This window comes from Ochotona curzoniae, unplaced genomic scaffold, assembly GCF_017591425.1.
Source record: "Ochotona curzoniae isolate NIBS_2020 unplaced genomic scaffold, NIBS_Ocur_1.0 scaffold_274, whole genome shotgun sequence".
Classification (NCBI taxonomy): domain Eukaryota; kingdom Metazoa; phylum Chordata; class Mammalia; order Lagomorpha; family Ochotonidae; genus Ochotona; species Ochotona curzoniae.
The window spans coordinates 5,828,426-5,844,451 of record NW_024467101.1 but is presented as its reverse complement, the minus strand read 5'-3'; the positions used below and the strand labels follow the sequence as shown (position 1 = coordinate 5,844,451).

Sequence of the window (16,026 nt, the reverse complement as noted above, 5' to 3'; positions counted from 1 at the left end):
AGCCCTGCACACCTGAGCCACCCCACTCCTGCCCGTTCGGGGGGTTCTAGGCTCCAGCCTCCTAGGGTCCCCCTTCACCCGTATTGGCTAGCAGAAGCTTCGAGATACCCGCACACATAGAGGCAGCCCCCATCCTCCCACTTAGATGTTGGGGAGTGTAGCTTCCCCCTCCCCCGCTGCTGTAGCTCGGACTGGGACAGCACCCCAGCAAGCCCACCGTCCCCCTCCCCACGCCCCCTACCAGGCTTCCCTGCAGTCGCTGTCAGACTGGAGGGTTGGGGGAAGCCCCTTCTGGGGGCTACCATTTGGAAGCCGTGGGAACCGCTCCCTGCATGCCAAGTGCGTCCCAGCGTTTGCCAACAACCACAGGCCCAAAGGGCTCCCTGTCTCCCACCCTCGAGGCTGGGCCTCCTGCCAGGACTCAGCCTTGCACCACAGGCCACTGACACCCTCTTCCTCACCTGCCGGGGGACACACAGGCTGTCCAGGTCTTCCACCCTCTGGTCCAGGGTCCGGGGTCCGGGGTCTGGGCTCCAGGCTGCAGGCTCCGGCCAGGCGCAGCTCAGGTGTACGTGGGCCGTCACCTCAGTGACGCCTTCCAGTTCCTCCCACTGCGCTGGATACCCAGGTGCAGCCACTGCGGCCCTGGCCCAGGCCTGGACCTCAGCTGCAGGTACTCAAGCCCAGAACCCCCGCGGCCGTGGATGGCAGTGCTGTGGCGGCCGTCTGTTGGACTTGCCCCTCAGAAGAGTCCTGGACGCTCCCTGAGTTCAGGTTGGAAGTCCCCCACCCCACATTGCAAGTGTTGCTCCAGCAGTACAGAGCAAGTTGGAGCAGCTGAGTGGAACACGAGGCCGTGGGGTGCGTGGAGCCCAGCATGGGGTGGGGCCTGGCGGTACAGCCTGTGCCCAAGGCCTGAAGGCTGCAATGTGGGTCCTTGCCACATAACCCGGGGGTGCTCAGTGCGGAGTTGTGCGCAGGGGGTGGGAGATGCCCGTGAGGACACCCCTGAGGCTGCAGTCTCACCTCCAGATGGCCACCTGCCCAAGTGGGTGATGTCAGAGCCCCGCCCCTTCCCTTGACAGGTGTAAGGTGTAAGATGGAGTTGTCTGGGCGGTGCTTGGAGTTTTATCCTCTAGTTTTATTCACTTTAAGATACATTTCTTTTTTTTTTTTTAAGATTTTAAAAATTATTTTCTTATTGGAAAGGCGGATATACAGAGAGGAGGAGAGACAGAGAGGAAGATCTTCCGTCCGATGATTCACTCCCCAAGTGAGCACAACGGGCCGATGCTATGCTGATCCAAAGCCAGGAGCCTCTTCCGGGTCTCCCACGTGGGTGCAGGGTCCCAAAGCTTTGGGCGGTCCTCTACTGCCTTCCCGGGCCACAGGCAGGGAGCTGGAAGGGAAGCGGGGCTGCCGGGATAGAACCGGCGCCCATATGGGATCCCGGGCGTGCAAGGCGAGGACCTTAACCACTGCGCCACCGCGCCGGGCCCCAAGATACATTTCTATGGGTCCAGCACAATGGCTCAATTGGCTAATCCTCCCATTGCATGTGCTATGATCCCATATGAGTGCCACTTCCTGTCCCGGCTGCTCCATTTCCCGTCCAGCTCTCTGCTTGGGGCCTGGGAGAGCAGCAGAGGACGCCCCAGAGCCTCAGGACCCTGCACCTGCGTGGGACATCTGGAGGAAGCTCCTGGCTCCTGACTTTGGATTGGCTCAGCTCCGGCCGTTGCAGTCACTTGGGGAGTGAACCGGTGGATGGAAGTTATTTCTGTCTCTCCTCTCTGTAATAAATCTGCCTAATAAACATAAATCTTATTTTTTAAAAAGATACATTTCTCAAAACAATAAGCCAGCAACCAAGACAGCCAGCCATGGGCTACTCTGACCAGGGGTCTGTAGGGGTCTCTCTTGCAGGGCAGCTCTGATGGTTTCTGAGGCCTCAGTGGGAACAGGGTGATCACAGCCACCTCCACTCTGAGTGTCGGCCCACCGACCACCATGGCATGGTGCCAGCACCTCTGGGTGCCAAGCAGGTCGCCACCCTCACCCCAGCCCACAGCTGTCCAGTCCTGGGTCCCCACGGGGTGCAGGTGCCTACTCCTGCAGCCGGCCTCTGAGGGCAAAGACGACGCATGCCTGGTGTGTTAAGCAAGTTTAATACATTCGAGAGTAAGATGAGAACAATACACAGTACTGCGGCCAGCAGGCAGAGTGGGAGTGGCCAGCGGCCTGGCCCGAGCCCCCCAGGGAGCTTGTGCTTGAAGAAGGGCAGGCGGCCTCGGGATAGCCAGGCTGGAGGCTGCCCTGGGCCAGGCCCACAGGTGACAAGTCCCATTTCTGGAGTCTGACCACCTGCGCAGCTGCCCACAAACATGGCAGCGGGAAGTGTAGGAGGCCGAGGCGACCCCACCCTCCCTCTAGGAGTCTCTGGTGACCCCATGAACTGCGACCAGCAAGGGACAGGAGGTGCTCCCCACCCCCACCACGAAATCATAAATAAAGTGGGTGGTGCCAACCCGGACGCTTGTGCCCAGGGAGCTAGACAGGGCCTCCTGGGGGCAAATGCGTGTGCAGGTAACACCTGGCAGAGCAGGGTGCAGGGCCACTGACAATGACGACACTCTCCTCTGGCCAGCAGTCAGTCGCGCCCCCGGCTCAGCCGCCCCGGCCATCAACGGGAGTGGAAGAGAATGGCCACGGTGCGGGGGTGGCCGGGGCGCAGGCCCAGGGACAATGCCTCCCGCTGCGCACACGCACACTGCTTGCCACGCGTGTTCTGTCCTGGTCTAGCGCGGGGCTGGAGAGCGGGGCCCCGGCAGCTGCAGGCCTCGGTGGCATTCTGGGAGCCGGGTCCTCCCGACCGTGCCCCGGGGAGCGGGCGAGGAGCTAAGGCACTTTCCTGAACGCCGGCCCAGGGGGACGATGTCCAGCGGCTCAAAGCCCCGTGGCTGGGTCCCCGGCCACGTGTCCCTCACTTCCCACTGCGATGCGTCCCCAGGGTGCGCGCCTCTGGGTGCTGTTTCTATTCTTCTGCGAATGACTTCACTTTGGTGCTGATACGGAAATGTTTTTCCCAGTATTGCTTGCGAGAAAACAAGTGTCAGCCTCAGCCAGAACGCCTCAGCCCAGTCCTCGTTCGGGAGTCGGAGCTGCAGCCGGAGCTCAACCCGCTGCCAGGCGGGAGGCGTCCCGAGGGTCTGAGCCAGCTCCCCGGCCCCGCAGGTGGCAGGGTGAGGCTGGGCACCTGCTCCTCACCTAGGGCCCTCCTTCGGCTCCTGCAGCAAACTCTGGCCGTGTGGGACGGCCCTGCCACATGGAGGGCAGAGGCCAGCTCCCCTCGTGCTGGAAGGCAGATCCTCTGGGGGGGCCACAGGCCTCTCAGCCCTCCCCATCCCGTGAGTCCCCACAAATCGCCACCCCCTCTCTGCCCGGGCCCTGCCCGAGCCTGTCCACCCCAGCGCTCCACTAGGAGAGTTCAGAGTCCTCTGAGGAAGGCAGCCCTGAAGCTGGCCTGCGGGAGGCGTGCTGTGCCCTGCTCCGGCGGCAGGATCAGAGGCGGCCCTCCCTGCGGGGCAGCCTAGAGTCATTGGCGATGTTAGGAGTGCGTGGCTCAGGAATTACAGGGGTGCCCTGGCCGCCGGGCGGTTCCTGCTGCGCTCAGGAATTACAGGGGCGCCCCGGCCGCCGGGCAGTTCGTGCTGCGCTCAGGAATTACAGGGGCGCCCCGGCCGCCAGGCGGTTCCTGCTGCACTCAGGTCTCGAAGTACTTGTAGATGGCCGTCACGTAGAGCATCACGTTCTGCCAGTCCGGCCGCTCGGTCCGCACCATCTCGTTGATGTCCTGACAGAGGAGACGCCTGGTTCAGTCTGCAGGTCGCCACCCGGCCTGGCCTGGCGGGCTGCGCCAAACCACCTGGTTCAGACGCCAGACACAAATGGGGGCTGTGCTGTCCCTGAGCCAGGGGCTCCCAGAACCACAGGCAGGGCCTCGACTGCCAGGGGCCTGGGAGGGAGATGAAACCGCATAGGATGATGCCTGAGGGACATGTTGGCCCCATCCGGGGGGTCACGGCTGTGAGGGTGCAGCCCTGCGGGTGCCGAGCACACAAGAAGAGAGCCACCCACCGTGACCTGGCAGAGGGCAGGAGCCAGCTCATGCCACGCCAGCCTCCTGAAGAGAGCTGGAAACTGCTCACTGTGCACCTGCTGGCCTGGGGGACATGGAGAGGCTGTAGGGGGTGGATGTGGCATGTTCCCCCATGAAGCCAGGCTGGCTAGCAACAGTCAGTGGGGAGCCCTGGCAGGGCCCCGGTGCAGGCCTGTGGACACGTGGGTCGTGTATAGCTCACTGCTTGCTCCCCCTCCAGGCACATGGAGCTGGCCTGCCCTCAGCCTGGAGGCCAACATGGTCAGGTCTGTGGGAGACGTCCCCACAGGCAGGGGCACAGGCAGTGCCCCCTGCAATGGCTGGAGACTCCTCCTCGGGCCCACCCCCTGGTCCAGGAGCAGCAGCTACACTCACCAGTGTGGATTTGATGCCCACGCTCTCGGCTGCCTGGAAGGCCAACATGAAGTTCCTTTTCTGAAAGAGGAATGGGACAGCTACAGTGTGAGGACGAGGTGAGGAGGCAGGGGGAGTGGCCTTGCCCCTGCCCCATGGACAACAGTACCTCCACCTGAGTCCAAAACACCCTGAGAAGGGCCCTCATTACTACACAGCCACGGGCCACGCCTGCTGCCCTTCCCTCCTGCCACACCTATCTTAGCCTGCCAAACACTCTGCCAGACACCCAGTGGGAAACCCCACCCCATGAGCCTCCCTCCCGCTCCTGTGGGCACCTGCGGGAGTCACTGCAGATCTGCGGGTGTCTGCAGGGAAGTCAAGGGTGCAAGGGCTCAAGGGCTGGGGTGCCAGGCTTGTCCCTCCTCCCTGAGCTGAGGCGCTCCCTAGAAGTGGTGGCCCAGGGTCCTGATCCCACAGTGAAGGCCAGGACAAAGGTGAGGCAGCCCGGGGACCCCCATGCTGGCCACGGCCTGGTGAAGCCCTGGGCCTGTCACAGCCTGGGAAGGACCAGCTGCTCTCACTGGCATGCAGCACAGCAATGCCTCAGACAGGATACTCAGGGGCAGGCTGGCTTGGGTGCCCACAGCCTCACCTGAAGCGACAGAGCAGGACTGGGGCCGCTGGGAGTAGAGGGGGCTGTCTGCCATCCCAGGCCCTGCCCCCTTGAGCAGGACGTGGAGGCCGGGGTTGGGGCCCTGGCTCACCTTATCCTGCCCGTTGAGCTCCTGGTAGGGGATGTGGGCGGGAAGATAGGTGTGCAGCAGCGCGCAGAAGGCCAGCCCGTCGTTCCAGCTGCTGCTGAAGTTGGTGATGTCGATGTTCTGTGGGGAGGGCAGGCACCAGGTGAGTTCCGTCAGACGCCACACAGCCTCCCAAATGCACGGCACACCCCGTGGGTGAGCTCAGCACGGAACCCCAGTGTGCGGCCATGGCTGGGCGCCTGCAACCCGAGACACCTGCCGGCTCTGCCAGGCCCAGCTGCACACCGTGCCCCCACCCTGGCCCGTGACACCGCTCACGTGCCACTCCACATCCCGTGGCAGGGAGTGCAGATCGGACAGCGGGGCTGACTGACACTGGGCTCTCCAGCACTCAGCAGACCCTCCCAGCAGGCCTCGGTCTCAGGGTGTGCACACGCTGGGACGCCATCAACGCCACGTGAGCACAGGTGGGGGCCTGGGCACACCACAAATGATGCCTGCCACTGCTTCTAGCAGTCAGCGCCAGCAGCACATGCTGACAGAACAGGTGCTCCAGACCGTAGCGTCCTGCACACGCACACCCCAGCAGGCAGCAGGGGACGGCTGCCTGGGTCACTGCTGTCCACGAGGGAAACCCAGATGGAGTTTCTGGCTCTCAGCTTTAGTCTGCACTGTCTCAGCTACTGCAGGCATCTGGGGAGTGAACCAGTGGACAGGAGATCTCTCTCTCTCTGCTTCTTCAATAAGTACATAAAAATTTTAAAAATAAATCAGCCAATATCTGTTGCCACCCAGGGTGTACGTTAGCAGGAAGCTAGAATGGGGAACTGAGCCGGGACTTGAACCCAGGCCCTCCAACATGCAAGTTGGGCGTCTTAACCACAGGACCAGCAGGCCCACCCTTTTCTTTAGAAGGACACCCCATCTGCTGCCTAAATTAAACCCATCTGCAGCCAACACGGAGCCTGTTGTGGGGGGTGGTCAACCACGGGCGCCACACAGCAGCCTGGTGGGCGTGCCACGAACTCCCCGGCCCGCCATCAGTCTGCCGAAGAGGAAACCACACATATTTTAGTTTTCTGTGAGGAACACACACCTCTCGCTTCGGATCTCGCTGCTCATGCCGTGCCCCATGTCCCATCAGCTGACTGAGTGCCGGCGTCCCGGAGCCGACCCCGGCTTACAGTTTAGGACAGAGCAGGAGGCTCCTGGGATTCCCTCCCTCCTCCAGGCCCAGGATCCGCAGAGAGAACCACACTTGCCATCCCAACTGTGTCTGCCTGGAGTACCTGGGCTCCACCCCAGGCTACCTGCCCCCAGGGTCTCCGTCCTGGCCGTGACAGTCACCCCCTCTCTTCCCTGCGACAAGGAACCCAATGACCTCATGCAGGGACCTCGGAGTAGACAGCGCTGCAGTTCCCTGCAGCACACGCATGCATGCTTGGGCACATACACGTGTGCTCGCCACTTTGATGTCACCTGAGTCACAGCCAGCAGAGCCAAGAGGAAGTGAGTTGGCCCAGGGGACTTGTCCAAGGTGCTCGGCAAGCAGCCCCGGCCCGGCCCCCCAGGAGCACTTTCCAAGGAGGCCAAGGCTCTGCCTGAGAGCTCTAGAGATGCTCTGCTGGCCGAGACCCATGGGGCGTGTGCGTAAGTGTGTGTGGGGTGAGGTCTGATGATGCATGAGGTGCCACGCCCAGGAGCTAAGCCTAGACTGGGGCAGAGCAGAGGCCGGAAGAAGGAAGGAAGGAAGCAAGACAAGCGAGGGGCGGTCCAAGGGACCAGCTGTGAAATCAGCAGCGTCTAGGGGGAACGAAACACGGGGCTCCTCATTCGCAAAGCCAAGGGTGACATCTACTGAAGGTACCACGGCTTACAGCACAAGTTACGGCTGGGACCCCGGGCCCTGTGTGCAGAAGGACAAGGCTGTGGGCACAGACAGGAAGCCCAGCAGCAACACAACCAGCCCCAGCTCTGTGCCCTGGGGTCACAGCCACTTCTGGAGGAAAACCAACCCCGACTTCCTGCCCAGCAGCCCCTTCTGCGCGCTGAGATGCAGGCGGCTGTGCAGGGCTGTGACGTGCCTGGCCTCACCTCGGGGCCTCAGCTGCCTGGCCTGGGAGTCTGGGTGTCCCCACACCCCCATGGGAGGCCTCATGCTTGTGACCAAGTTCAGGGGAGGTCCCTAAGGAGACAGCAAGCTGCAGCAAGCCCTGCTCTGCTCCCACCTCTGTGCACAGAGCCCCGGGGGGCAAAAATGCAGTGGTCCCTGAAGTGGGGGTGCTCCTTAGGCGGCAGGAGGGAACAGGCCCTGTCCCACCTCAACGGGGATGTTATTGCCTGATCGCTCGGGCATGAAACTGTCTCGTCACCAATCATGCTGACTGCACACACCCAGGGCGGCATGGGCACAGCCGGGCTCCCTGGGGCTCCGAACCAGGGTACAGACAGCCATCAGGGAGCTGGAAGAGCGTGCCCCCAGCCCGGTGCCCCACTTGCTCCGGCTGTCACAGCACATCAATCTACCAACTAGCAAGCTTGTGAGAGAGGAGATATATGGAAAGCCACAACTGTGTCCTGGATGACCAGAGTCTGGGCCTCTCCCATCCCTGCCCACAGGAGTCACCACACGTGCACTGCCAGCTGTCCCCACATTTGGCCCACTGGGCTCCAGGCTGCCAGGAATGGCAGCAATGGGTGAAGTCCCTGGGGTTCTCACTGCGCAGCTACAGGTGGCCGGCAGAAGCCCTTCGCTGCTCCGCCCGCCAGGCTTCTGCTCCAGGCCTGGGGCCCGGGGGCCACCATGCAATGCTTTCTCATAAGGCAGTGACTGCCTGCGGAGGGCTGGCCCCTGCAGTGTGGGGCCCCTCTCCTGCCACAGGTGGGGTCAGCAAAGCGCTGAACCTGGATTTTTAGGGCAACCGAGAAGAAAATTTTTGCTGGGATTTGTGCCCTGGATAAAACAACTGAACTCTCCCTTCCTGTTCTCCCCTGCTCCCCAGCATGTCTGAAACTCCAGACACGTTTCGGGGCTCCTGTAAGGGGTCCACAGATACCACACAGGAGGCAACTGTGGGCCATGCTTTACACAGCCAGGGAAGACAGGTGCTGTGTGGCACAGGGCTCTGCCCCAGGCAGGACACCCAGCCACAAAGTCATCTAGAATGCCTCAGGCCACTCTTCCTCACTGGAGCCCTGCTCCTCGGTGCAGCCACCTCTGATGGTCCTCCTTGTGACAGTTCAAGTCCTGCCTGCTCCACTTCCGATCCAGCTCCCTGCTGATGTGACTGGGGGAGGCAGCAGAAAACGGCCCACTTGGGCTCAGGTCCCACTCACCCGGGAGATGAGAATGGAGTTCCTGGCTCCTGACTTCAGTGCAGTCTGGGCCCACCTGGGCCCACTGCAGCCAAACAAACAAATCTTTTACATGGAATAAAACCGCACAGCCTTTGGGTCTTGGTCCTCTCTGTCTCAGGGCTGATGGGAAGTCTTAACCCTCTGGAAATCCCAACTCCTGGGGGGATGTTCCTCATCTGGCAGTGAGGCTGGCCCTGAGCACGTGAGCAGCTACTGAACCCCGAAGCTGTGATCACCATGGTGCAGGACAACCTGCACTGAATCCGGTGCTGGTGTGGGCAGCTGCATGGCGCGCCAGTGGATGGGAGTGAGCCTTCGCTTTGCTCTGCATCTCAAGTGGGCAAATTCAACTCCTAGGGGATCCATTCAATCCACAGCAGTGGGGAAACACTCTCTCCGATCTGAAAGTGGTCCACAGGCCCCGAGGCAGAGCCGGCCGCGCCAGTAGGAGCGGTGGTCACGGAGCTGCTCTGCACAGGTCTGCAACAGCTTCTGGGACTGTTGAACTCACAGTAGGGGGACCTGCGCCTCGGCAAGAAGGGGGCGGAGTGTCATCCTCAGCTCTGCAGCCCAGGCATGGGCTAGGTAAAGGCAGCTGGGCCTACAGGCAGAGCCTGGAGCGAATGCTCTCTAAGGACCACTCAGTCCTCCCATGGGGCCAGGCCTCAGGAGCCGCTCCTGCCAGACAGAGCGTGACACAGTCCAGGGCTCCACTGAGGCTTTAAGACCAAGGGTGGGTGCACCAGGATCAGAGCAGGAGGCAGGAGCCGGGGACTGGGAGGGGCCCAGATGGGGGCAAAGGCGAGGAGGGACCCAGGGACACTTGAGGCCTACAGCAAAACAGACTTGGTCAGACAGACGAGCGCAGAGCGGGGGAGTGCACGTGCAAGTGGGACAGACACAGAGTCCCTGATGGAGAACGGGGCTCCGTGGCAGAAGCAGTGTGCGATATGCTGGGTTCAAGGTTCCCTGGAGATATCTGAAGGCCAAAGAGAGGTGATGCTACAGGGAACGCTGAGGACCCCAGGGAACACACCCACAGCAACCAGCGAGAGGCAAGGAGGCTTCGCACAGAGCCCCCAGGAACTTGTACTGACAGCACCAAGGGGAGCAGCCTCGAGTGGACAGAGGGCCAGTGAGGGGCGAGATACCAGGTGCCCGAGCAAGAGGGCGTGAAAGGGCAGAGTGGGGCCGGCATGGCCGGGAACCCACTGAGGCAGGGGCAACTGAAAGGCAGGGCAGCCCTGAGGCGGAAGCCGTCCTGGCACGTGGGACGTAAGGCCCTGGCTGAGCATCTGCGTCCAGGGTCGTGGCTGACTTAGGGCTTTCCAACCTACCAGGAAACCTCTAGTTTTGCGCCAGGAGGGACATGGAAGGCCAGCATGAAGGGTCAGCAGTCTTACTGTGGAGCTCAGCCTCGTCTTCTGAAGGCGCGTGTCTGTCTGTCTGTCTGTCTGGGAAATGTGGACCAGAGATGTGACGGACCACAGGCAGTGCTTGTCTCAAGCCCTTCTCACCTTCTCTTGTGAAGACAGGGACTTGGACCTGGACAACTGCCTCCGGCGCTCTCACCCTGCAAGGAGTGGGGCTGGGGGGTCACCTGCTGGCCGGCTTGAATCAGCACCACTGGGTCAGGTGGGCCCTGGGCTGGCGGCCTGCTGCACGCACTTGAAGGCGCGCGGTGGGAAAGTCCAGGAAGAACCATCCCTTCTCCGAAAAGAATCAACAGCATGTCATAAAGTGTCTCACGATGTCTTAATTTCTCAGGCTTAATTAAGGGCCATAAAATACACCCTCACCCCACCCCCCAATACCACATGCTCCTTAAATAGCTATTAAGTTCTGATCTATTTCAGGAAAGGCCACTTTTTATGGATGCAGGGCAAGAAGCCAGGCGTGAGTCATGTTTGGTGACACGCGCAGGCCCCATTTCCTCAGGGCCATCCAGCTGCCGAGAGCCCAGGGCCCACCAGGGGCCGAGCAGTCCTCATGGCAACGGGCTGCGTCAGGACAGCGACTGGGCACAGACAGGCAAACCTGCCGGCGACAGGCTGGCAGGGCCGCTCCCGTGCAGCAGCACAGGGTTGGGAAACTGAGTGGGGTGGGGGAGGCCCCCTTGCTCCTTGGGGTGGGGGTGGGAGAATGGCATGTCTGATGGGGGGAACCACTCAGTTGGTTTTATGCTTCCAGGTACCGTAGCCTGCCGCTAAACACAGAAGGCCTGCAGTCCCGGGGAGGGGGAGGGGACGCCGCACAGCCTGCCAGGTGCTGGGGAGGCATACAGTGTGGGCAGCCAGACCCACCATGACTGCACACCTGAGCGTGTAGCCCTGGGGACCGTGTGGCCCTGGGGACTGTGGTGCCCTGCTCCAGGGAGGAGAGAGGAAGGGCGGGTAGGCCAGGGTGAGCCAGCAAGTCCCTGAGGCCAGGGCCTGGCATCACGTGTGGGTGGGGCTCCAGGACCCTCACCCTCACTGAATGCAGACCACTGCCTAGGTGTCAAGGGTCCAACTGTGCCAGTGGGGTGGGGTGTCCAATCCCAGGACTGCAGCAGACCTGGCCACCCCTTTCCTCAGGACGCCAGGCGACCTGTGTGTCGCACGGAGGCAGCAGGGAGCGGCAGTGTGGGAGGTGGGAGGTTACGGCAGCAGCCGCATGGGCTGAGAGGCCATCTCCCAGAGTTCCTGAGGAGGCTCCCAAATGCACCTAGCCCAACTTGAAGCCATGTGTGACGCTGGGAAATGAGACACCTGAGAGCACTCTCCGGAGGCCCTGGGGCCGTGATGGAGATGGTCTGGGAAGGCCTGCAGGTGGTGGGAGCCCAACTGGAGCCCTGACCACAGACCAGGCCATCCTCCAGCTCCGTCTGCCAGTCTGTCCCAGGGGCAACCCCAGGGACCTGCCCAGAGCACTCTGAGATGGGCATCCACCAGACACTCGACCAGGTGCCTTCCAGAACAAAGTAACAGAACCAAGAGAGGGAAGGACAGTTCCGGTGCTGAAGGAGATGTAACTCACATGCAACCAGGACTCCCACTGCAATTCAGTTCAAGAGGGATGATCCTGGCTCACGGCGAGTCTGAAGCCACAGAGAGACCAAGGCTCGTGGTGGGATTCTGCAAGTGCACGCGTGGGGACCCTGTACTGATGGCTTACAGCCGGGAAGTTACGACGATTATGCGACTGGTCCTATCACCTCACAGTACACACGAAAATTTCCACAAACACACACACATAACTGGGCAGACGAGACAACTGCCCACATGCAAAAGTGGTAAAGGACTCGCAGAGCAGTCCCTCCCAAGGAAACATCCAACCAGCCAACAAGATGCTCAGGTTCTGGTGCAGCAGTGACATGGCTGCTTGGCTCCCAGGCTGAGGTCCCGGCACCCGGCTCTGGCCTGGCCCAGGACTGGCTATCACGAAGCAAACCAGTGGACAGAAGGCCTCTCTGGTCTCTGTGCCTTTCAAAGAAAATGAAGCTAAGTAAACGATTTTTTCAAGAAGACAAGAATGGTCCAATACCAGTAATCATTAGGAAAATGCAACTTAAAACCATAATGAGGTAGTCTGTCACACTCACTTGGGGGGAGACTCCGTTCTTTTTTTTAAAAACAGAAGGAATGTGTCCACGGGGGCATGGAGAAGAGAAAGGCCTGGCGCACTGCAGATGGGGACATCAAGAGAAGCAGGCAGCTCCCCCGAGAGGCAACGTGTGACCCACAAAGCAGCCGTGTGACACAGCAACCTCGTCCCACACACCCAGCTGGGAGAACTGGAAACGGGTATTCCAACAGATCCCTCTGCAGGAAGGACCACTGTGACACTATTGCTAACAACCAAGACGGGGGCACAAGCCCCATGTCCACCAGCAGGGAACTGGCTAACCAACCTACGTGTGGTTAGGAATGAGGCCCTGACACCTGGCAGCCCCACCAGCTCTAATCCTAGGGGATTCCTTGTGTGGAGCTGGAAGTTGCCACTCTGTAGGATGGTCCCTGAAAGCCAAGGGGGCATGAGAGAAGCCTCCAGGCCTTGGGGGAGACCCCCAAGCCTTTGAGGGTGCTGGCACCTGGCTAGAGACCTGAGGGCACCATTTCACTAACTCACTTTTCTCCTGTGCAAACTGTAAAACTGCCTGTCAGGGCAATGTCCTCAGAGGATGGCCGTGAGGGCTGGAGGCAGCTCCTCTGCCAGGCCTGCCCTCACCCCCAGCCTCTCTGTCTCCCAGCTCCCAAATGCAAGCCTTCCTGCTTCCCCCTACCTCAGAGAGGCCGCAGGGTGGCACAAGATGGGGGTGTCAGCTCCTGAACTCTTCTTCTCTAGCCAGCGCCCCCAAACATCAGGAGTCTCTGCCTGCCCCGGGTGAGGGACCACCACCAAAGAGCTCCGTGAGCAGCCACAACGACAGGGGCCCACAGCACATAAACTTGGTTACCCAGAGACTCTGCATTTCCCTTAGGGTAAAGGGAGTGTGGGGTCTCGACCTGGTGCTGCAGGGAAAACTTGGCATCTGCAGGAAACTAGGAAGGAAGAGTATCTGAAAGTATCCAGAGTATCTGAAAGCCTCAGGAGAGATTTTTTTTTTTTTAAGAAAAAAGAATACCCTCATGGTTTCTAAAAATGAGTGCTGCTGGACACTTTATAAAACCTCAAAGTCAGCCACGTGATGCAGTTGGATTCATCCAAATACTAATATTTGTGGAGTATAATTTAGGCTCGGGGCATCCCACTTCCCTGCTAAATCGGTAGCATGCCATGAATCCAGGCCACAGCTGTCGGCGACACCCGTGCGCGCTCTGGAGGGCAACACGGCCCTCCTGGCAGTCCCTCATGGAGCCACCTGCCTGCTGCACAGCTAGGACACTGGGAGCCACACACGGCCTCCCTGAGCACGGCTCTTCCCGTATTTGGGATTGTTCACAAGGCGTCACTCATGCCGGACCCCAGACCCTCCGAGCCCCGGCGGTGGCGTGGACAGGAAAGGCCCCGTGGTCTTGCCTGGGCTTGGGGAGGAAATGATCTCAGGAAAGAGCTGCTCGTTGTAGTCCGCTCACCCGAGGATGAACTTACTGCACTGCTCAGGGCAGGAACTCAAGTGTCCTTTCGAATCTGCCAGCGTATTCGTTTCCACACCTACCTGGTACCATTTTGGCAGAGGGAAATGGCAAGACATCTATAAAAGGCATACATGTGTGGCGGGCCCAGGCTCGCTGGCTCACTGCCTTTCCTTCAGAGCAGTAAATGAGCAGGGAGGAGCCCTAGAACACAGACTGTGGACCCCACAGGAGGAGATGCCACTGCCTTGTCGCTGACAGAGCGTGGCTGGCCCCAGGGCCGCGATGGTGGCAGCTGGAGCCCAGGGTGCGGTATTCTGCTCTGGATCCCAGGCCGTTTTCTGGTTCTGTTTTACATAGGAGCTGCCCTCAACCTCTTTTGTTTTTTCTTTTTTTCTTGGCATAGGACACAGGGATGCGGCAAGGCGGGTGAGGGGCAGCAGGAGGGAGGACAGTGGGGGATGGAAGGGGAGCGGTCGCATAAAACCAGGTGTCTGTGGACTTCAGTGAGGGGGTGCTTGGCTTGTGATTACAAGTATGAGTCACGACAAAGGTTACATCATGCCCAGGGAAGCATGCGTTTAGAAGACCTGGACAGAGCATGTCTCGGAAACGATGTGGAAAGTTCCTGCAGGCAAAGACCACCCTCTAAACCACATCTAAGCCCTCACTGTGTGCTGTGACCTCTCTGTGCATGCGTGCTAATAGGCATTATAAATGCACCCACATGGGAGACCTGGAGCAGGCCCCTGGCACAGCGAACCAACAGATGGAAAATTTCTGTCTCTCTTTCTCTTTGTAAATCTGCCTTTCCAAGAAGAATAAATAAACCTTTAAACAAAATAAACAAAAACACAAATGCAGGTCGGAAATGATTTAGGGCACAGAAGAAAAAACACCTCACAGGAGGAGGGAGCCGAGACACTTGAGCAGGAACGCCGGAACAGGCTCCGTTGCTCTGCCATGGACACAAGGCCGCTCTCACTCTGCTCAGCGCTGCCGCTGACCTTTGCCCTTTGCACACCTAGTTTCCTCTCAGAAGAGCAGAGAGGAACGGGGGGCAGTGCCTCTAACAACAGGGGCCCACAGCGGACTCCCCAGTGTGTTCTTGCTGGAGCAGTCATGGTTACTCCTGACAAAATGACCTTGCCGTGGCGAAGAGACGCTCTTTTTCCGCCCCCTTCTGCCATGCTGTCTCCAATCCTTTCGCTGTCTCCTCCCGCCCTCTCACACCTCAGTAAGGGTCCTCAGCGCTCAAAGGGAGGAACACACAGAGCTCATCTGCTGTTTCAGTCCCTAAATGGACCAGCCCGGAGCCAGGAGCCCAGAGCTCCATCCGTGCCGCCCCTGTGGCTCGAAGGAACTGAAGTCCTTGGGTGTCACCTGCTGCCTCCCGGGGTGTGTATCTGCAGGAAGCTGGACTGGAAGCAAAGCCAGGACTCAAACCCAGGAACTCTGACATAGGATGCTGCTATGCCCCAAGGGATAATTTAACTGCTGCATCTTTGACCACCTGAACAACAAAAGAAGGCAGGTATCATAAAAGAAAAGAGCACATTTATAAATGGGAGGCTAACAAAGACATTGTTAAGCAAGTGGAACAAAGGGCCCAGCTCAATAGCCTAGTGGTTAAATCCTCTTCTTGCATATGCCAGGATCCCATATGGACACCAGTTCATACCCAGCTCCGTGCTTGTAGTTTGGGAAAGCAACAGAAAACAGCACAAAGCCTGGCACCCTGCACCTGCATGGGAGACCCAGAAGAAGCTCCTAGCTTCTGGTTTTGGATCAGCTCAGCTCCAGCCGCTGCGGCCACTTATGGAGCAAACCAGTGGATATAATATCTTTCTCTGTCTCTCCTTTTATCTGTAGATCTACCTTTCCAATAAAAAAAAATCTAAAAAAGAAAATGGAAAAGAAAAAAAGTCCCAGATTAGGTGAAAACATTTACAAATCACGTATTTTATAAAGGATTTAAATCCCCGGGGGAGAGGGGCGGGAATAAAAAGAAAACAGCCCAGGAGCTGAGCACTCCACCAGGAGCTGAGCACTCCACCAGGAGCTGAGCACTCCACCAGGAGCTGAGCACTCCACCTGGAGCTGAGCACTCCACCCAGGAGCTGAGTACTCCACCCAGGAGCTGAGTACTCCACCCAGGAGCTGAGTACTCCACCCAGGAGCTGAGCACTCCACCAGGAGCTGAGCACTCCACCAGGAACTGAGCACTCCACCCAGGAGCTGAGCACTCCACCTGGAGCTGAGCACTCCATCCAGGAACTGAGCACTCCATCCAGGCACACAAGGCCGGCAGGCACATGGAGGATGTGCAGACCAC

At 59.7% G+C, this 16,026-nt stretch overlaps 1 protein-coding gene across 2 annotated transcripts in view; it reads right to left on the bottom strand.

Moving 5' to 3' along the window:
* Window positions 1-3,708: 3,708 nt before the first annotated feature.
* Window positions 3,709-16,026, bottom strand: part of SPECC1L (sperm antigen with calponin homology and coiled-coil domains 1 like) — an 89,902-nt gene continuing 77,584 nt past the window's right edge. The window contains exons 13-15 of one of the 2 annotated variants that reach the window (XM_041003610.1): window positions 5,281-5,397; window positions 4,535-4,594; window positions 3,709-3,853 (exon numbers count right to left, since the gene is read on the bottom strand). In XM_041003610.1, the coding sequence (XP_040859544.1) occupies window positions 3,764-3,853; window positions 4,535-4,594; window positions 5,281-5,397 (267 nt within the window). In that variant the 3' untranslated portion in view covers window positions 3,709-3,763. The remainder of the gene's footprint in view (window positions 3,854-4,534; window positions 4,595-5,280; window positions 5,398-16,026) is intronic. The other variant, XM_041003609.1, reaches the window with a different exon arrangement.